Source organism: Microtus ochrogaster, chromosome 10 (assembly GCF_000317375.1).
Source record: "Microtus ochrogaster isolate Prairie Vole_2 chromosome 10, MicOch1.0, whole genome shotgun sequence".
In the NCBI taxonomy this organism is placed as follows: Eukaryota; Metazoa; Chordata; class Mammalia; order Rodentia; family Cricetidae; genus Microtus; species Microtus ochrogaster.
The window spans coordinates 39,179,512-39,202,115 of record NC_022016.1 but is presented as its reverse complement, the minus strand read 5'-3'; the positions used below and the strand labels follow the sequence as shown (position 1 = coordinate 39,202,115).

Genomic DNA, 22,604 nt, shown 5'->3' with positions numbered 1-22,604 from the left:
AAAATAATTATAGAAGCTGCACATTTTTCATTCAAAATATTTATAGGAAATTAGTATAGAGCTCACATAGAAATTTTTTGGTCCTCAGAATCATAACAAAAAGTCAAGGATGAAATAATAAGCTTAGGAATGTAAGTAAAAACCTCCTGTCCCAACCCTCAAGATATTGAGATAGGGGAATTATGAATTGGATGCTTAGTAAAACTTTGTTCCAGGGAAAAAAGGAAAAAGAAAAAGAAATAGTAATTCCACATGTATACGTTGTATAATAATATTAATTTTGCATGTTTTGTTTTTCTTTTTTCTTTTTTTTTTTTGGTTTTTCGAGACAGGGTTTCTCTGTGGCTTTGGAGCCTGTCCTGGAACTAGCTCTGTAGACCAGGCTGGTCTCGAACTCACAGAGATCCACCTGCCTCTGCTGGGATTAAAGGCGTGCGCCACCATCGCCCGGCTTATGTTTTGTTTTTCGAGGCAGGGTTTTTTCTGTGTATCTCTGACTGTCCTTGAATTCTCTGTAGCTCAGGCTGGCCTTGAACTCAAGGAGATTTACTTGCTTCTTCCCCCCAAGCACTAGGATTAAAAGTGTGTGCCACCACCACTTGGCTATTTAGGATTTTTAATGTAGCAGTGAGCTTGTTTTTCGCTTGTACCATATGTAGATGAGCAGATATAACTAATCAGAGAGAGTGAGTTAATTTGTACTGAGTATGTGTACCTTTTATGCTTATTTGTTTTTCTTTTAATAGCATTAGTAGATATAACAGTCTCAAAGAATTTTGAATGGCATGGATATCCATTTGCAACTCTTGCCCAAAGTGAGGCAAATGATGATACATTTTTAATGTTTATCTTAATTCCTTCGCTTGATCCTTTAAAAGTTATGATTAAATGTCAGATGGGTTTTAATGATGAAAAATCATTTTTCGGACTCTGGAATAGCGACATTCTGATCTGTGAATTTGAGACCAGTTTAATCTACATAGTGAGTTATAGGTTCACTAGGCTACATGGTCAGAACATGTCTCCAAAACAAACAAAAGAAACCGAAGGAAACCCTCCCTGACCATTTCACTTTTGTGTGAATTGGCAAACTATCCTTAAGATGCAATATAATCTTCACTTATCTCAGCCTCCCCACCCATAAGGTGTAATATATTCTGACACAGTTCCAATGCATATGGTTAGCACACCATTTGTACCACATGTAGTTCTTTCCGAGAGCACTTTTCCCTAAATTGACCTCTACTTTATTCAGTAAATGGAGCGAGTTTGTTCTCAATAGTTTGGCCTCTTTGGCATTGCTGTACTGCTATGAAAGTCATTTTTTTGTGTTACTTAGCTCATTGTGGACCAGTAAGGGTCTGAACGAGACCTTTATCATTTTTTTACATATTTGATTATTTGTTATCGAAGCCACAAGGGTGGTCACATAAGTATCTATAGAAGTACTATAGTAAACTCATCAAAGTTAAACCCAGTGTCTTGACTTGAAAAGGAGGGAGGAAAGAGGGGAGTTAATGCCAAGCACTTACACATAATTTTTATAAAATATGAGGCTAACATCTACAGTGATGAGAGAAAAATAGTTTTTATTCTTGTTTCTTGTTTTGTTTTATGAACACTTTAGATTAATTTTTATTTAATTTTTGATATTATAATATAACTCCCTCCAAACCTTCCCATTTATCCTGCCCCAATCCCCTTCAAATTCCTGGCTCCCTTTTCCCACTAATTGTTGTATGCATTTATGTATATACATCTGTATTCCTGAATCTAACCAGTTAAGTCCATATACTTTTACATGTATGTACATTTTCAGGGCTGTCTGTTAGACACTAAACAGCTGGTGTGTTCTACCCACTTTATAGTATTTTTGTGTGTGGAATTCCTGAGACAGGTTTTCTCTGTGTATTCATGGCTGCCCTGGAGCTCACTCTGTTGACCAGGCTGGCCTCAAACTCACAGAGATCTTCCTGTTTATGCCTCCTGAGTCCTGGGATTAAAGGTGTGTTCCACCATCTCCCAGCTCTCCTCAGGTTTCTTAGGAAAGATACTGATTTTAGTTTGAGTTATCTTTAAGCATTGGAAATCTGCCATTCTGTAGCTTTTATCTTAGGCTTATACTTCACCCCCCCATCAAATTATTCACAGTGCAATTTACATTTCTTACTCTATAAGTAGAATTAGAAGCCAAATACAAAACTGTAGAAATGAATTATTGATTTGATCGTGTGTCCATTGACTAAATGTCTTTTTTTTTTGTTTTATTTGATTTGGAAATTAGTGGCATACAGTTAACACAAAAAGTTATGGTTTTATGATGTGGATTATCTTTTAAATTAAGGTTTTGGCTTGGACAACAGCGTTGCAAACAATCTATAAAACATCTGCCTACAATAACCACTGAAACGTTGTATCTTTCCAACTATTCAACGCATCCCATTGGAAACCTTTCTAAGAATAAGCTGTTTATTAAACTTACCCGCCTTCCACAGTACTACATTGTAAGTATGTCAAGCGTGTTTGGTAGTGAACAAGTTTAATATGTATGGATGTATTCAGAAAACTGTCTTGTTTAATTTCATTTATAAATGAATTTTACTTAGTGTCTGATGTTCATATTGGGATTTTCAACCCAGGGGATACGAATGAAGGCAGAAAAGTAGTTAAGACTCTGCTGGGAAATGTAGGATAGCCTCTGTCTCTCCCTACTGCCTCTGCCATTATAAGGCCTAAGTTGTTGGGGAGGCTTTGTTCATGTTAGACAAGGAAGTCTTAGTTCCTGATTGGAACTAAGCATCTCTTTGGTTAAATGCAAGCATTTGAATGCAATTAACTATAACTATTATGAAGATTTGGAGGAGTTTGGTATCAGACATACTAGCTTGGTTTTAGTTAAATATGAGTTTGTGTAAATATAGACTGGCTAAAAGTAGCTTTATTTTCTCCTTTATTGATGGCATACTGTATTTTGTTGATGGCATATTTCTTCTTTTTCATATTTTCATTCTTCCTAGATTTTTTTGAGAACTTGGAGTTTTCATATCATTTTCTAATTTTTTGACTTTTTTGAATTTAAGAATTATTTTTTAAGAACTTACCATAAATACATTTTCACACTTAAGTTTCTGTGACCAACAAGTAAGTATTTGTGATAAAACTAAGGTGTTTGAAAATATTAATCTAAGATTTCTTAAAGAATAGGAATGAATTTTTAAAGTTTTCCATTGTACCTTTTCAATATACCGTCTTAAATTGATACCAGGTACTGGCTGAGCTGTTGATGTAGTAGGTTAATGAGTATACTGTTGACATGAATTTTATCATTTTATGAATTTTAAAATCTCATGTATGGAAGTAGATTTGACATGTACTGAAGGGCTATCGGTGGTTTTAGTTTTTGTTGAGTTACTTGTGCTACATGTCTTCTTAGTGATGATGAATAACCAAACTGTAAATATTCATAGAGCTTTGGGCTCAGCCACACCCATAATAAAATTGAAGTAGGTACATATTGTTAAGTTTCTGGACTTATTTTGTAAGCATCGATGAATAGCTAGCTTTTAGTGTCAGTGTCCCAGTAGCAAAACAAAAAATTGGTTTAGATCAAACCCGATTGCAGGTTACTCTACTTCCTTTAGATTTGTCAACTTAAGTAGAAAAAAATTAACTGCTACTGTGACCATTAAAAATAGGAAAGGACTGGTGGTGGTGGCACACGCCTCTAATCCCAGCACTCGGGAGGACGAGGCAGGCAGATCTCTGTGAGTTCGAGGCTGGTCTGGTCTACAGAGTGAGTGCCAGGGCAGCCAGGGATACACAGAGAAACCCTATCTTGAAAAAAATAAAAAAACAAAACAAAACAAAAATTTCTTTTTTTTTCTCCCTTTCTATTTGTTGGTCACCTCTGTTGTGATCTAATTATATACTATGAAAATCTATGCTTTTTAGTATATGAGGTTTATTATTAAGTGGGTGCTGCTAGGATTAACTCCATGATTCACCCATGCTAGTCAAGTGATTTACCACGGAACCCCTCTTTTTTTTTTTTTTTTGAGACAAGGCTTCACTAACTTGTACAAGTTAGCCTTGAACACAACCTTTATATGTTTGTATGTTTGTGTACTATATGTGTATAGAAAACTGAAGAAGAGGTATGATAGCTGGGTCTGGAGTTATAGACAGTTGTGAGCTGCCATATAGGTGCTGTGAACTGGAACCAGTGCTCTTAACCTTGAGTTATCTCTGCATCCTCATTTGTAATCTTCCTGCCCTAACTTCCCAACTACTTTGGATTAAAGGCCTGACCCACCAAGGCTGTCTCAGACTTGAGATTTGTAAGGTACTGGTTTTGGTTAAGTGTATAGTTGTACTCTCTATCTCAGTAAGGGTATATAGATTTATCATGCCACTTAATGTCCTCATACTCTGTCTTTTTTTTAAGATAGATATTGACATTTCTAAGCTGCCATAGTGGCTAAGAGGAAGGCTTAAACAAACAGTTTAACTTCTAGGAAAAAATGCCAAAGTGTGTGACCTTGGACAGGAAACTCCATTTTTCAGTGTCCTTATTACTTCTTCACAAAAATAAAGACAACCCATGACTCCTCACTGGTACTCTGAGGAGGCATTTAGGATAGCACTGTCATGGTTAATTCCATTTTGGCACTGCTTCTTTTTTATGTTGTCCCCAGAGCAAACAACATTTTTCAGTTCAAAACTTGGGGTTTAGCTGGGTGTGGTGGCAACACGTCTTTATTTCTAGCACTTGGGAATTGGAGGCAGTTCAAGGCCAGCATGGGCTACACTTTTATATATTTTTATTTCAGCTTATAATAAGAAATATGAATGCCATCTGAGTGGTGGTTGCGCACGCCTTTAATTCCAGCAATCGGGAGGCAGAAACAGGCAGATCTCTGTGAGTTCGAGGCCAACCTGGTCTACAGAGTGAGTTCCAGGACAGCTCCAAAGCTACAGCAAAATCCTGTCTCAAAAAACAAAATAAAACAAAACTAGCATCAATAATTTATCTCATTTCTTGTGTTTATTGTTACTTTTACTCTTTACATTCTTTTTTCCCACTGCTAATATTTAGAAGACACATTGTATACTTACGAAGAATGGTTTTTAAAAATATATTTTTTTCTTAAATTTTTAAAAAATAATTCCAAACTCCACTTGCTATAAGATGGGGAATGTACTTTGGTTCTTATTCTACTAGGGCTTACTTCCTTCTGATTTGGATCATTTTAGGTTGTGGAAATGCTTGAGGTTCCCAATAAACCCACTCAACTATCGTACAAGTACTACTTCATGTCTGTGAGTACTCCAGATCGTGAAGACAGCCCTGTCATGGCACTGCTGCTACAGCAATTCAAGGACAACATCCAGGACTTGATTTCCTATACAAAGACTGGGAAACAGACCGGAACGGGTACCAAGCACAAGGTATGGTCACATAGAAGTTAGAAGTTATTTATATTAATGTTTTTGCAATCCTCATCCCATTTCATCCATCCATCTATTTATTTACTTATTTTTGTTGTTTTGGGGACAGGGATTTTTCTGTAGCTTTTGAGCCTGTCCTGGAACTAGCTCTTGTAGACCAGGCTGGTCTTGAACTCACAGAGATCTGCCTGCCTTTGCCTCCTGAGTGCTGGAATTAAAGACGCGTGCCACCACTGTCCGGCCTTCATTTTATTTTAGTTTAAAAATTTTTTATATTACTGTTTTATTTATTTATCTTTTCCTTTTTTTCCTTATTATTATTATTTATTATTATTAAAATTTTCCACCTCCTCCCACTTCCCTCCCCCCCCTCCCCACTCCCCTTCTCCCCACTCCCCCTTTCCTTCCCCCTCCAGTCCAAAGAGCAGTCAGGGTTTCCTGCCCTGTGGGAAGTCCAAGGTCCTCCCCCCTCCATCCAGGTCTAGGAAGGTGAGCATCCAAACAGTCTAGGCTCCCACAAAGCCAGTACATGCAGTAGGATGAAAACCCAGTGCCATTGTCCTTGGCTTCTCAGTCATCCCTCCTTGTCCAACATGTTCAGAGAGTCCGTCTGGTTTGATCACATGCTCCATCAGTCCCAGTCCAGCTGGCCTTGGTGAGCTCCCATTAGATCAGCCCCACTGTCTCAGTGGGTGGGTGCACCCCTCGCTGTCCTGACTTCTTTGCTCATGTTCTCCCTCCTTCTGCTCCTCATTTGGACCTTGGGAGCTCAGTCCAGTGCTCTAATGTGGGTCTCTGTCTCTATCTCCATCCATCGCCAAATGAAGGTTCGGTCTGAAAGGTTGTCCTCAGCACAGGGACAGGACTCTTGGAGGTTGAAGGACCCCGCAGACAAAAGGGCGATCTTCCTGTTTTGTTTTTTGAGACAGTTTCTCTCTATAGCACCGGCTATCTGGGAGAGCTGGCTCTGTAGACCAGGCTAGGCTCCAATTTCAAAGATATGCCTGTCTCTGTCTTCCTGAGTGTTGAAATTAAAGGAATACACCATTACGCCCGGCTGCCTTTTTTATTTTTGAGATATGATCTTCCTGTGTAGATTTGGCTGGTCTGTGATGTCTTATGTTACTAATTCTTGCTTCTAAATTGACGCCCTCCAGCCCCTGCCTCACAATTACTAAGTGTACTACACTTAGTTTCATTATTCTTAAACAGAGGTAGAGGGCAGCAGTGAAACAGTTACCCACATTTTCTTAAAAATATTTCTTTTTTTTTTGAGGGTAGGGTGGTGGTGTTAGAAATGGGGGGGCTTTGTGCACTCTAGGTAAGCACTCTTCCTCTGAGCTACATTTCCACCACCCCCCTTTTTTCAGATAGGTTTCTTTCATTTTATTTTCCTTTTTTGTTTTTCATTTTACTTTTCTTTTTAACCCTGGACTGGCCTCAGATTCAAAATCCTTCTATTTCCTGAGTACTACAATTACAGGTGCATACTACTAAATTTGACCAAATGCTTTTCTTTTAATTCTTAATTGATAATTTCATAAAAACCAACTTGCTAAACATAAGATAAGTAACTACTATGTTACTTGTGTCTGGGTTATGATTTGCTCAATGTGCCTTTGATGACAGGTCTTATTTTTTGTGTTAACCCTGAGCTTTGTTGTAGAGCTTTATTTGCTTTGGTGAATTGTAATTTTGTACACAGTTAAAAAAAATTTTAATTTCTAGTTGTCTGATGACCCATGTCCAGTAGAATGCAAGAAAGCCAAACGAACAGGAGAAATGTGTGCCTTCAATAAAGTTCTAGCTCATTTTGTCGCTATGTGTGATACCAACATGCCATTTGTAGGACTTCGATTGGAGGTAAGTTCAGAATTTTCCAGTTGTGTTTCCAGCTGGAGAATTGGTCTCTGGTACACACAAGCTCTTTTGTCTCCCAATCCATCAGCTCATATTCTTCTCCTTAGATAATGGAGATTAAATTCTTCCCAATTAAAGAAAATAGATAACTTTACTTGGTTTTTTTTTGTTTGTTTGTTTTTTGTTTTTTTTTTTAATTTTGGTTATTTTTCGAGACAGGGTTTCTCTGTGTAACAGCCATAACTGTCCTGGAACTAGCTCTTATAGATCAGGCTGGCCTTGAACTCACAGAGATCCGCCTGCCTCTGCCTCCCCAGTGCTAGGAGTAAAAATGTGTGCCACCACTGCTCAGCTGAAAGTAGACAACTTGTAAGAATTGATGTCTTCTACTTCATAGTAGGAACATTGTTTAAGTCTACTAGAAATGACTATTTAATAAAGCATATCTCTTTGTTGAGTTTGTAAAGTAATACGTGCTGTTTGAATACTAATATTACTAGACTTATTTTTGAGAAGTAAGTCAGAAAAATATTAAGTTAAATGTTTACTTTGGTATTATGGAAGAAGCAGTTGGCTGATGCAGAGTCAATTTCCTTTACTAATATTGTAGGGATTGAAGAGATGGCTCAGCTGTTAATTGCACTGGCTACTCTTCTAGAGGACCTGGGTTTGGTTCCCAGCACCCACATGGCAGCTTACCACTGTTTGTGACTTCAGCTCCTGGGTACCTGGCACCTTCACATAGACATGCCTGCAGGCAAAATATCAGTAAAAAAATGGTTTTGTGATACCTACCATGATCCCCACATATGAATGTAAAGGGAGATAACCAGTCTATGTTTGTTTTCTCTTGTTTTTTGAAGGGTCTCATGTTCTCTAGGCTGTCCTTGAACTTGCTATGTAGCTAAGGATGAACTCATAATTTTTTGTGTTTGTGCTTCTACTTTCCTGTACTAGGATTACAGTCATATATCATTATGCCTGCTGCAACCTCTATTTTTTATTATTGCTTTTATGTGTATGTTTGTACATTGGTGTTTTGCCTGCATGTATGTTTGTGTGAGGGTCCTTTATCCCCTAGCTGCCATGTGGTGCTGGGAATTGAGCTTGTATCACTTGGAAAAGCAACCAGTGCTCTTTTTTTAATTTCTTTTTTATTGTTTTTATTGCGCTATATATTTTTCCTTGCTTCCCTCCTTTCTTTTCCTCTTCCTGTCTACTCTCTATCATGGTCCCCATGCTTCCAATTTACTCAGGATATCTTATCTTTTTCTACTTACCATGTAGATTAATGTATGTCTCTCTTTAGCGTCCTCTTTGTTGTCTAGGTTCTCTGGAATTGTGAATTGTAGTCTGGTTTTTCTTTGCTTTCTTCTAAAAGCCACTTATGAGTGAGTAGATATGATATTTGTCTTTCTGGTGTTTGGATTACCTCACTCAATATGATGCTTTCTAGATCCGTCCATTTGTCTGCAAATTTCAAGATGCCATTATTTTTTTCTGCTGTGTAGTACTCTATTGTGTAAATGTACCACATTTTCCTTATCCATTCTTTGGTCAAGAGGCATTTAGGTTGTTTCCAGATTCTGGCTATGACAAACAATGATGCTATAAACATAGTTGAGCACATGTCCTTGTGGTACAATTGAGCATCCTTTGGATATATACCCAAAAGTGGTATTGCTAGTTCTTGAAGTAGGTTGTTTCCTAATTTTCTTAGAAATTGCTGTACTGAATCTAAAGCGGAAGTACTAGTTTACACTCCCACCAGCGATGGAAGTGTGTTCCTTTTACTCCACATCCTCTCCAGCATAAGTTGTCATTGATCTTGGCCATTCTTACAGGTGTAAGATAGAATCTCAGAGTTGTTTTGATTTGTATTACTCTGATGGCTAAGGATGTTGAACATTTCCTTAAGTGTCTTTCAGCCATTTTATATTCCTCTGTTGAGAGTTCTCTGTTTAGGTCTATACCCCATTTTTTATTGGATTATTTGTTCTTTTGATGACCAATTTCTTGAGTTCTTTGTATATTTGGAGATCAGCCCTCTGTCCGAATTGGGGTTGGTGAAGATCTTTCCCCATTCTGTCGTCTGCTGTTTTGTCTTGTTGACTGTGTCCTTTGCTTTATGGAAGCTTCTCAGTTTCAGGAGGTTCCATTTGTTAATTGTTGCTCTAAGTGTCAGTGCTACTGGGGTTATATTTAGGAAGTGATCTTCTGTACCAATGAGTTAAAGTGTGCTTCCTACTTTCTCTTCTATGAGAAGGGTATTATAATAATGTACCGTGTGCTTTGAATAGCTATGGGTAATCTTATTTGCAGTGTTTCTCTCTTTATTGATGGCAAGCCATTTTTTGAGCTTTTATTTTTGAGTCTGAACTTCTCTTATTTATTTGGTCATTAGCTAGTTTCTATACTTATGTTCTTCCTGGACCTCAAAGTAGGGCTAGACAAACATTTAAATCATTGTTGAAATAGGGTATGTAAAACTTCCATTATAGAAGACTTACCTTTATTTGCTGAGGTCAAGCATTTCTTTGCTCAATCAGAGGACCTTCTGACATGCCTTCCTATCTTCCACTGAATGAGTTTCAGCCTACATTTGCCTGACTTAAGTTTCTTTTTGATCAAACAGTGGAATCCCAAATAATACCAGTCTTAGTTCTTAGTTGCTTTGTTTGGAACCACTATAACTGATTCTGGATTACTTTTAGCTTGTAGCAAAAAATGGGTTTATCTCCTGAATTTTGAAGATTTGTCTACTGTGCAGATTTAAGCTAGAGAATCTCAAGCTTCTTTGACTTGCAGTTGCCTTACTATAAATTCCACGGAAGTCTAATGATAACAGTGCTCATTCCTTATAACTTGTCAATTTGAGAAAGGCTGCCTTAGAACAGATGGGATGAAAATAGATTAAGGTGTAGAGAAAAGCTACTTTCTTTTGTAAAATGAACAGTTTAATACTACTGTCCTTTTTCTCTTTCCAGTTGTCCAACCTGGAGATACCACATCAAGGAGTGCAAGTGGAAGGTGATGGCTTCAGCCATGCCATTCGCTTATTAAAGTAAGCCCCTGTTCTGTATCTAACATGGTTCCACACACTGCAGCCATGCTGAAGGACAGTTTGTCTCCTTTGAAAGCATGTAGAACAGACCTCACACCTGTGTGTGTATGATAGCTTTCTGTGTAGAATTGCTGAGGTCCAGGGGAGGTTCTCTTCTACCCATTGAGTGGCAATTCAGCCCCATTTGCATTTTAGGGCATCATTTCTCTGCATGCATCTCTTTCATTTGTTATTCATAATTTTTTGAATATTATTGTGCTTCAGGCTTGATTTTTGTAAGGCCCTGCCGGATGCTTTGGATTCACATAGCAGGGAGATATAGCCTAGTTCGCAAGTCAAGATGGAAATTCCCAAGAAAGTGCCAGTTGTACTTAGACTGAGAGCGGTGAGAATTAGCCAGAGCACAGGGACATGTAATTAGAGTAGAAGGTTCTAACCAGAGGAGATAACTGCTAATGTGTGAATGGTTGGAAGTAAGAGAAAGCTCAGCATGCCAGACCTGAATGTTCAGCAAGGCAGGAGAAAAGGGGAGTTGAACATGGAGGTGTAAGCTGAAAGGGTTAGCGCCCATAGAGTTTTGTGTCTTTCATCAATATAGAACTTATTTCAGTGGCACTAAGAAACTATCTGAAACTGGAAGATGGAGCACATTCCTCTACCCCAGTTAGTTAAGAAGCTGAGCTCAGAGGATCCAGACTAGTGTGGACCTCATAGTGAGATGATCGTCTCAAGAAACAAAAGCATGTGCCATAGGTAACTCTAGCCTAATTTCTCAAGTTGTTGAATCTAGAGAAACATCAGCTAGGGAATAACTGTTTAAATTACACTTTTTGAAATTTTTAGATGTGGTTCACCCTCTTTGTCCATGAAATGTTTTCCTCACTTTTTATATTATTTAAGAAATTTTATGTATATGGCTACTTCATCTGCATGAATGTCTATGCACTGTGTGTGAAGGACAGAAGAAGACATTGAGTTCTTCTGGAATTGGAGTTACAGGCAGTCGTGAATTGCTATTTGGGTCCTGGAGATCGACTTTGGCTTTCTGGAAGAGTAAACAGTGCTATTAACTACTGAGCCATCTCTCTTTGTCCCCTGCTTCTTTAATCTTGTATATTTTATAGTAGTAGTTTTATCAGATTTCCTTTGGAGGGATCTGATTTTATTTTCTCTACTCATGTAATCATGCTGGCATGATCAAAGTTGATCCTGTCTCAAAAATCTTAACACTAGCAGCAAAAACTAAAAATGACATGAGATGTACTTTCAAACGTCTATTGTAGTTGAGAACTAAAGTTTAAAGGAGTCTCCTTAGTTCTTATTTTGAAATATGCAGGCATGTTTTGTGCTTTCATTTTCCAACCAGATGTATCTGATGAAAAGATTAATCTACCTAATATAAAAAGAAGATATGTCTGCATTTATATTCTCAAACTCAAGGTGAAATGTCCATGTGAATTGGCTGCTTTAGAACTTCCCCAAGACTGGCTGTGTTATGAGGAGAAAGATTGGGCAAGTCCTCAGTACTCAAGTTGAAGATCATTTATCCAACATTGGCAATTTCTTCTTTCTTACTTTTCAGGGCAATAGTATGAGACAGATTGTCACTCTATAGTCCAGGGTAGTTTTGAACATGGTAATCCTCCTCACTAAACTTCCCAATTCCTTGGATTATAGTAGACAGGATCCATTATGCCCAGGTAGCATATGCCCTTTCTATAATTATCTAAAAAATATATAATTATAAAAGTCATTATGGTAGTAATAAAAGATACATAGTAATAGAAAAGTAATTCATGTGTGATACTAGGGATTGAACCTAAGGCCTCCTGCATGCTATACAAGATTTTTGCCATCCAAGTTACATCTTTAGTTCCAACTAAAAATTCTTGCTGGGTGGTGGTGGAGCACACCTTTAATCCCAGCACTTGGGAGGCAGAAGCAGGCGGATCTCTGTGAGTTTGAGACCAGCCTGGTCTACAAGAGCTAGTTCCAGGACAGGCTCCAAAACCACAGAGAAACCCTGTCTCGAAAAAAAAAAATCTTATTGTGTTGCTGAACCTCATTCTTCTGGGAAACTTGAACCATTTTATTGTTAAATAGCATTGCTAACATTTTATTGTTATTTAAAATGGAAAGTTCCTTTGCTTGGTACACCAAATAGGGTAAAGCAGCATCATGACAAATACACACTTTGAATGTGGGTGGTACATGCTTAGAATCCCTGCATTTACTAGGCTGAGACAAATGGAAAGGAGTTTGGTGTCTTTTTTAATTTCTTCTCTTTTAAGACAGAGACTTTAGTATCCCAAGGTGGCCACAGACTTGCTTTGTAGCTGAGGATGGCCTTGAATTGATCCTCCTGCTCCCACTTTGCCTTTTTTGGGATTGCAGATTTGTACGTATGCTGAGCTGAGAGTAAGGATTCAAGTTATCTTTGCCTCCACCGTAGGTGTAAACTCAGTCTGGACTGCATCAGACCCTGTCTTCAAAAAGAAACAAATATAAATGTGCAGAAATATGTAGATAACGTTAAAATGTAGTTTAGCTTATTTGAAGAGAAATTGATTTGTTATGACAACACCCAAGATGAATGACTTTGACAGTTCCTTACACATTTCAATAAGATAAAGTTGAGTGGATTAAGTGGAAGTCAGCTTGTGGAATTTTCTTTTAACATAAAGTTCTAGTTGTAGTAATCCATGTCAGGTAAACACTATACCTAAAATTTCCAAATAAACAAAAACAGGGAATGAAGCAGTTAGTTACTCTTATTGTTGTTGTTTTTAATTTGGATAGTTCAGAAGAAACTGGTTACTACAAATAAAGAATGATCATTGACATGATGCACCCAGTTTCAATCTCAACTTGTGTACTAAGCACTCATCATTAGTATTAATGACAAGACACATCATAACTTAATAGAGAATCATACAGCTGTGTTGTGTCGCCCCCCCCTTTCCCCCGTTTGTCTCCCTTCATTCATCCTTACATATTAAATACTAAGTATATATTTACATATAAAAGTTTTTCTGGGAGGAATTTACAGGAAGTAGTTTGGGATCTGCCAGATGACATAAGGCTCTCCACAGCAATGTGTTGAACCAAACTCAAGAGATGTCTCGGTGAGGGGGAGGGAGTAAAAGTTATCTGCTGCCAAGCTTGTCTGCCTTAATTTAATCTCCATAATCTACTTGGTGGAAGGAGAGAACTGACTTGTGCAAGTTGTCCTCTGACCTTGACACATGTGGCATGGCTATGGGTGCATACACTTATAAAATAAATAATTGTTTTTGTTTCGTTTTGTTTTTTTTAAGACAGGCTTTATCTGTAGCGTTGGAGCCTGTCCTGGAACTCACTCTAGACCAGGCTGGCATTGTACTCACAGAGAGGCAGAGGCTACCTCTGCCTCCAGAGTGCTGGAATTAAAGGTGTTTGCCACCATGCCCATTCAAATAAATTAAAAAAAATATTTTAAAGTGTCATCTAATTCTATGGTAGCAATCTGTTCCCACACCAATATCAGTAACTGGGTGAAAGCAATAACTACATTCTGATTTGGCACCAACAGTATCTCTCTATTATAAACAATTGAGCATAGGAAACTAATATGAAACGGTTGGTACGGTTAAGTATTTTGTAACATGAGGGGCTGTTTGTTGCTGGGGTTTTTGTCCCGCCCGGTATCCCACAACTGTTTAGCCCCAAAGAAAATAGGGGCTAAACACATAGGTCTCCATAATTTATAAGCTGATTGGCCCATTAGCTCTAGCCTCTCACTGGCTAACTCTCACATCTTGATTAATACATTTTTCTGATCTATGTTAGCCATGTGGCTCAGTACCTTTCTTCAGTGGGGACAGATCACATCCTGCTGCTTTGGAGGTCTGGGCAGGAGTGGGAGGAATCAACTTCCTGCTTCCCAGAATTCTCCTGTTCTCATTACATCATTTCTACTTCCTGTCTGGTTTTCCCGCCTATATTTCCTGCCTGGCCAATCAGCATTTATTTATAACATGATTGACAGAATACAGACAATTCTCCCACACCAGTATTTCAATAATAGTTTGTCCAAACACCAGATGATGAAATACCCCATTCACTGTGATTGTCGGGGTCTGATTGTAACAGATTATATATTGGGTCCTTGTGTGGCTTCTCCCTGACTTAATGTGGAGAGAGGCTACTGTATGGCAGAATATGTCTATCTACCAAATATGTGGAAGGTAAATCTTCAAAAATATTTCCAAACATTGATATTTCAATGTTTATATAGACTGATCATGAAAGCCACACATACTTGGATAATTTGTCTGTGTCAAAATTATCTTTCAACATTGCTATGCATTCTGCACCCACCCCGCTTTTAACAGTGTTTTTTGTAGCATAGCGCCTTGTCTTGAAATTAAGTAGCAAGTTCAACTCCTGATTCTCTTGCCTCTACCTCCTTCATCAGGGATTGTCTCCCTTTTGCTACCATTATAAACATGTTACCAAGGCCTACTTTTGTAATGCATTTTGGATGGAACAACTTTTTCAATGCATTTTCTCTACCACTATGCTACATCCACTCTTAACTTTCTAGATTTTGCTTTCTGATGGATTTGAGGACTATGTAAATTATAGTTGCTTAGGCTGGCCTTGAATTTGAGATTTCCCCTCAGACTTGAATAGCTGTGATTACAGACATGGGTTAGCTGCTCTCTAGGGAATAATAGGCTACCCTACGCTGTTGCCTATCAATAGCTAGATAGCTTGTATCTTGATTTTTCCCACCAAATTCTAGAGTTTCATAAAGATGTGGATTTGCTCATTGCATCTCCACTAATGCTAGAAAGATAATGCATATTTGATTGTTTTGTTCAAATTTTCTACCCTTTTTAGAGTTTTAGTACTATATGATGCTTCAGCTGTTTACTATCTTTTAGCTGTGTGGCCCGTAGATTTTCCTCTGTGCTGAAGCGGCTTTTCATGGCAGTGTTTATTAATAGGTTTATGGTTCCCACTCCTTCCACCTAATTCCTCACCTGCCCTCCTCTCCTGGAGTTCCTTGGAGTGCATCTGCCTCAGCGGAGAGATCCAAGCAGAGGGAGCTCAGGGAGCCTGGTGCCTGGTCCCAAGCCTTTTCACTGCTGGCAGTCCATTTCTGAGGCTGCTGTGCAGGCCCACTAGGGTGTTGCCAAAGCTGTGCCTCTGGGAAGTCAGCAAAGATGACCACCAAGGGCCAATTTTGCACAAAGTACAGCCACAGAGTCTGGCACACTCTGCCTCACCCCTGCCCTCATCTTTCTGATCCTTTTCTTTTTGGCTAGCTTTTTATACAAACTTTTTTTTTTTTTTGGTTTTTCGAGACAGGGTTTCTCTGTGGTTTTGGAGCCTGTCCTGGAACTAGCTCTGTAGACCAGGCTGGTCTCAAACTCACAGAGATCCGCCTGCCTCTGCCTCCCGAGTGCTGGGATTAAAGGCGTGCGCCACCACCACCCGGGTACAAATTTTTTTTTATGACAAAAGAGATTTCTAAAAAAAACCATAGTCATATCAGTGGGATATGTAAAAAGGCAGTAGAGACTAGAATGATCCAGTTTCTTCTAGGCTTGAGCTCAAGAAGATGGAAAATATAAGGAATTGGAATCTCACCTAGATCCTCTAGATAATCAAGTCCTGCTGGCACATGCTGTAGTAGATCCTCTAAGAGAATGGAGTCCTGCAGGCATCACGCTGTAGTGGAGCCTCTGAGGGAGTGGAGTCCTGCAGGCACCATGCTCTAGTAGATCCCCTGGAGGATCGAGTACTGTTAGTATACAAATTTTTAACAGATGTATGTTGTATGGTTTTTGTTCCCACCACTAATTTCAAAATTCATTTGGCTAAGGCATGAGGATTGCTGCCAAGTTCCAGGTCATCCTGGACTATATAGAAAAATAAAGCAAAGCAAAAAGCTGAATGTTGAAGAGAATCTGTTATGTAAGCTTTAGTTGAGAACAGTGTGATGCTATATTGTTTCTGTGCAATGTATTGGACTTTTGCCCTACCTATATATACCACACGCAAAAAAATCCAAAAAATCTGTCTCTTGATGTCTTTAAATTTTAGGCCAATGGTTTTCAACTTGGAGGTGGGGCAATTTTGCCTTTTAAAGAACATAAGGCTCATCATTCATTAAGAAATGGGGGTCAGAGGTGCCACTGGCATCTAGTAACTTGAGGCCACAGTGACCCAAGATAGCCCTCCACAACAAAAAGTTCCCTGTCAAAAATATCAATGTTGCCAAAATGAAAAGCCCTTTTCTAGGTACTCTGAATAACAGAACTGAAACAGATTTCTGTATTTCTTGTTACATACATTTTAGTGTTTTTGCCTTGATATGAATGATTATGAAATCTGAGAGATACTCAAATTGAGATACTATGTAATTAATATACCTTGTTTTTCATCTAATACTGAAATGACAACTAAAATATATTGCTTCATAATTTATGATAGTCTATAAAGCTGTAGAAGAAAAATGCATAGGTAGGTGTTTTTAAGATGCCAAACTACTACATTTCTTTTGTGTATCTTACAGCATGTATGTTAAGTGGGTTAATACAAATCAAACTTTATCACAAAGGTCAATTCTGCAAAGGAGGAAGATGCAAAGAACAAATAACCCATATTTTTATTTTATTAATTTTGTAATTGTTTTTATTGAGCTATATATTTTCTCCCCTCCCCTTCTACCCTCTCCCAAGGTCCCGATGCTCCCTATGTACTCAGGAGATTTTTGTCTTTTTCTACTTCCCATGTAGATTAGATCCATGTATGTCTCTTTTAGGATCCTCTTTGTTGTCTAGGTTCTCTGGGATTGTGAAACCCATATTTTTAAAAAAGATTTATTTATTTATTATGTATACAGTATTTTGCCTGCATGTGTTCCTGCAGGCCAGTAGAGACACCAGATCTCATTATTGATTGTTTTGAACTACCACATGGTTGTTGGGAATTGAACTCAGGACCTCTGGAAGAACAGCCAATGCTACAGCCCAAATAACCCATAATTTTGTTAGGACATTAAAGGCTATGATTAAGATTTGCTTTTGCAGTGTTAGGGGTTTATCTCAAAAGGCCCTGGGTTCAGTTTTGAGTTCAGTTCCCAGCAACCATATGATGGCTCACAACCGTCCATAATGAGATCTGGTGCCCTTTTCTGGCCTACGGGCAGACATGCAGGCAAAATACTGTATACATAATTTGAAGTAAATAAATAAAATCTGAAAAAAAAAGATTTTGCTCCAAGTGTGAATTAACATTTGCATGTTTTAGTCACATATGTATTTTTTTAATGAGTGATCCATAAGAAACTCTTCTATTGATTTTATAGTTGGGTAATTGAGATTCAATTAAATATGACTATTAAAATTAGTGCATATCCCTCACTCTAGAGTCCTTATTATTTGTACTATGTCATCCTGTTTTCAAAAATGAATTTACAAGTGTTTTTGTCCCCTTACCTTTTCTTGAGGATGTTCTAGATAGATATTCATTCTCTAGAATTAGAACCCCTTGTAAGCAACAAGATTGTAAACAAAGACAAACCTTACTTTAAAATTTAAAAGGAGCCATATAGTGATGTTGCACACCTTTAATTCCAGTACTTGGGTGTCAGAAACAGGCGGATCTGAGTTTAAGGCCAGCCCGATCTACAGAGTGAATTCCAGGATATTCAGGGCTACACAGGAAAATCCTGTCATGTAGAAGGGGGGAAAAAAACTTAAAATGAGAGTTCTCATATAGGTTGATGTGAAGTGATACAGCTTAAATATTATCAATTACTAGGAATTACTTCCTTTCTTTGTAGAAGGAAGGGATCTAGAAGCATGGTTGAACCTGAAGCTATGATGTCATATCTTATCTGTCATTCATACATTGTTCTTTGTCTTTGTGTGTAACGTACATTTCATGTGCTGTCTTTCATCACTAGAATTCCTCCCTGTAAGGGAGTAAATGAGGAAACCCAAAAGGCCCTGGACCGCTCTCTTCTTGATTGCACTTTCCGATTACAAGGTCGAAATAACCGCACATGGGTGGCAGAATTAGTGTTTGCAAACTGTCCGCTTAATGGCACTTCTACCAGGGAGCAAGGTAAGATTTTTCATATACTGCTTATGCATATTCCTAGATTTTTAAGGTGTTGATTACTATTAATCTTCTCTTTTGAACCCTATAGGACCATCCCGGCATGTTTACCTAACGTATGAAAATCTGTTGTCCGAACCTGTTGGTGGTAGAAAAGTAGTTGAAATGTTTCTTAATGACTGGAGTAGCATTGCCCGATTATATGAGTGTGTGTTGGAGTTTGCACGTTCTCTACCAGGTATGTGTAATCTTCCTTTTAAATTAAAAGTACCTTTTTCTGTAACAGAAATAAAACCTGTACATTGCTTTAAAAAGTGAATAGTCAAAAAGTTTATCTAAGCAGAGGCAGGCGAATCTCTGTGAGTTTTAGGCCAGCCTGGTCTACAAGAGCTAGTTTCCAGGACAGGCTCCAAAGCTACAGAGAAACCCTGTCTTGAAAAAAACAAACAAACAAAATATATCTAAGAAAAATTGTCTCCTTTACCTCAGCCTATAATTTCTTTTCTCCAGAGAATATAACTGTTAAGTTTCTACTATTTCTAGAAATTTGGGCACATAAACAGATTTGTGAGTTACCACAATATTCTACTCATTTACTCTGTACACGCTATCTAATAAACACACTAGAGATGGTGGGACCTGGGAGGATGGAGCCAATAAATGAGGCAGACTAAAGTCTCATGTAAGAGCCAACTTTATTCAGAGTACCAGGCAATTTATACTTTGAGTGTTAAGAATGGTCAGCCTGTTCTACATAGTGAATTCCTGGACAGGCAGGGCTATGTAGAGAAATACTATCTCAGCAAAAAGTAAATATACAATAATAAAGACACATAGTAGACAAGCTACACATGGCAAAAACATGTTTTTCCATAAAGGCATATAAGCTGACAGCAATAGCAATTGTAACGAATAGTCTGAAGTAAACTCACTCCTATCTGCTGCACCTGGGAGGGCCACAAAAGCGCATTCCAAGAACATTTCTGTGTTTTTGAAGAAACCGAGGACATAGACTCTTGTTTTCTTGGAGTTTTCTCACAAGCACTCAGAATTCTCACACGACTGTGTTCTAACACCAGCATATTTAAGTTGTACCGTCACTTAGGACGTAGATATCCCTACTTTACAGATGACAGAAACATGTCACAGAGACTTAAAGACTTTGCTGATAGGCATACCGCTAATAAGTGACAGAGCTCTTATTGGCATAAATTGATTACATAGGAGGCCAGGACAGAGAAGGTGATTTGCTATACTGGCCACTATACTAGACTTTTTCAGTGTCTTTCTTTACTTCTCTGTTCTGGCCTCCATTCCTTTTGATTTATGCTTTTTACAAAAGAATTAAAACAGGCGTGGTGATGTTTGCCTGTGATCACAACACTTAACAGGATCAGGAGCACCTTGTCACCCTCAGCTAAATAGGGAAGTTGAGACAAAGTATGGGCTTAAAGGAGATCTTATCATAAGAAAACTAGGCATATATAATATGCCAAATGCCCTCTTTTTCCAATCTACTTTTTAAAACTTTATGTGTACTAATAACTTTTTTGGTTTGTTTCTGCATAGACATACCTGCTCATCTGAATATTTTCTCCGAAGTTCGTGTTTATAATTATCGAAAACTTATCTTGTGTTATGGAACCACCAAAGGAAGCTCAGTAAGTCAATGGATTAAAACATCTTTATGTATCTTTAAAAAATTAAGAACCGAAGACAACTCGGGAGGCAGAGGCAGGTGGATCTCTGTGAGTTGGAGCCCAGCCTGATCTACAAAAGCTAGTTCTGGGACTGGCTCAGAAAACTACAGAGAAACCCTGTCTTGAAAACAAACAAACAAACAAACAAACAACAAAAAAAAGAATCTAAAACAAATGAAAGCTACCAGGCATGGTGGTATATGGTATATACCTTTAAGCTGGCATTCTGGAGGCTGGGTCAGGATCTTGATTTCAAAACTTTCCTAGGTTACTTATTGACACTGTCTCAAGAAGGAAGAAAAGGAAAGGAAATTGCCTTAACTAGGGCTCAAGTCAAACCATAGATAAAATGGTAAATTTTAAATGCTTTGCTGAAATAAAAGTTGATATGCTTAATCCTTTGAAATTGAGAAAAAATTGTATCTTTAGTGTATATATGTTCTTGATTTTAAAACAAGCACTTTTGGTGATATTTTTTCCTTCACTGATTTCAAATTGTTAGGAAGAGTATTTATTGGTGACTCTGTGTGTGTGTGTGTGTGTGTGTGTGTGTGTGTGTGTGTGTGTGTGTGTTGTGTGTATAGCTTTGGTTTGACTTCTGAATATAGTCATTGTTTGCTCCTATCTTTTTTTTTTAAAAGATTTATGTATTTAATGTGCTTTGGAGTTTTGCCTGCATGTCTCTATGAAGGTGTCATATCTTCTGGAACTGGAATTACAATTGTGAACAGCCATGTGGGTTCTGGGCATTGAACCTGGGTCCTCTGAGCCATCTTTCCAGCCCCTCTTAACCCTAAATGTACTCCCTGTAATCTCTACTTTCTTCTTTTCCTTAAAAATGAAATCAACTGGGGGCTAAAGAGAGGACTCAGTAATTGAGAAACTATACTGTTTTCAGAGCCGATCTGCTTGGTTCCCAACACCCACATGGCAGCTCACAACCATCTGTAAATCCAAGTCTAGGGAACCCGGTCCCCTCTTCTGACCTCCTTGGACACCAGGCACACATGGGGTACACGTAGAGACTTGTAGGAGAACACTCAATACACACTAAATAAACAAATAGATAAACAAACGCTTCTTTTTCTAGTAATATCAGAAATTACTTGTGTTTTAAAACGTAGTAATTGAATGAAACTCTGTTTGAGGTAGCTTCCTTCTCTTTTATGACAGTGCTCCTTTAGTAGCACTGAGAATAGGAGTCGGCAGTTGAAGAGAAAAAGAAACACCTGAGGAATGTGTGTGATAATTACTAAAGTTTAATGATTTTTTCTTGGAATTTGGGTCTAAGTTTTACCACGTTACTCATTTTCAGAAAAGATCTCATTTAGATACTTTTAACATTTTGTTCTTCATCTCAAATCAACTTTTCAGTTTTCTTAAATTTGCTCTCTCTGATTTAGATTAGTATCCAGTGGAATTCTATTCATCAGAAATTTCACATTTCTTTGGGAACAGTTGGCCCAAACTCAGGTTGCAGTAACTGTCACAATACCATTCTCCATCAACTTCAAGAAATGTTCAACAAAACACCAAATGTGGTTCAGTTGTTACAGGTAATTACGTTCCCTATTCTATCTAAAAATAAGACTTAGGAATGATAGTGCGTCATGCAAAATGTCTCAAAAGATCATCTGCATTTGTCTTTAATAACTAACATGGATGCTTTTGTCTTTATATGATTTTTTAATATCGCCTTGAGAATTTGATTAAACTTCAAGTGAAAACTTTATAGGATGTTTCTAGAATGTTCATTTGTGACAGTGATACATAGAATATTCTAAGTTTTTCGTAGTTGCATGGCAACTGGATGACTTCTTTGTGCTTGTTTCTTCTAGGTGTTGTTTGATACTCAGGCACCATTAAATGCCATCAACAAACTCCCTACTGTGCCAATGTTGGGCTTGACTCAGAGAACTAACACTGCCTACCAGTGTTTCTCCATTCTACCGCAGTCATCCACCCACATCAGACTGGCCTTCAGGAACATGTACTGCATTGATATATACTGCCGTAGTCGCGGTGTTGTGGCAATACGGGATGGTGCTTATAGTCTTTTTGATAACAGCAAGTTAGTTGAAGGTTTCTATCCTGCACCAGGATTGAAGGTAATAAACTTCAGTGTTACAGAATGATAGACTAAATAAACATAATCTTGAAAACAGTTGCTCTGAGAGAGAAATGCTGTCCCATTAGAATTTAATGAGTAATAAAGTGTATCTTCTCTGACTTCCTTCTGGATGATCTAGAATTTGTATCAAGTACTGTTCTATGTACATGAACCGTTAGGAGGCCTCTTGTTTCCTCACTCTCTTATGAATAAGCATTTGCTCTTTGGGGCTCGCTCTTTCTTTCTTTCTTTCTTTCTTTCTTCCTTCCTTCCTTCCTTCCTTCCTTCCTTCCTTCCTTCCTTCCTT

At 38.1% G+C, this 22,604-nt stretch overlaps 1 protein-coding gene across 3 annotated transcripts in view; it reads left to right on the top strand.

Moving 5' to 3' along the window:
- The window catches only part of Med14 (mediator complex subunit 14), a 105,177-nt gene that overhangs the window by 55,815 nt on the left and 26,758 nt on the right, over window positions 1-22,604 (top strand). For 2 of the 3 annotated variants that reach the window (XM_005352858.3, XM_026781987.1), the window contains exons 13-21: window positions 2,345-2,504; window positions 5,254-5,448; window positions 7,177-7,311; window positions 10,296-10,372; window positions 18,333-18,493; window positions 18,579-18,725; window positions 20,057-20,148; window positions 21,591-21,743; window positions 22,026-22,295. In XM_005352858.3, coding sequence (XP_005352915.1) covers window positions 2,345-2,504; window positions 5,254-5,448; window positions 7,177-7,311; window positions 10,296-10,372; window positions 18,333-18,493; window positions 18,579-18,725; window positions 20,057-20,148; window positions 21,591-21,743; window positions 22,026-22,295 — 1,390 coding nt within the window. The remainder of the gene's footprint in view (window positions 1-2,344; window positions 2,505-5,253; window positions 5,449-7,176; window positions 7,312-10,295; window positions 10,373-18,332; window positions 18,494-18,578; window positions 18,726-20,056; window positions 20,149-21,590; window positions 21,744-22,025; window positions 22,296-22,604) is intronic. The other variant, XM_026781988.1, reaches the window with a different exon arrangement.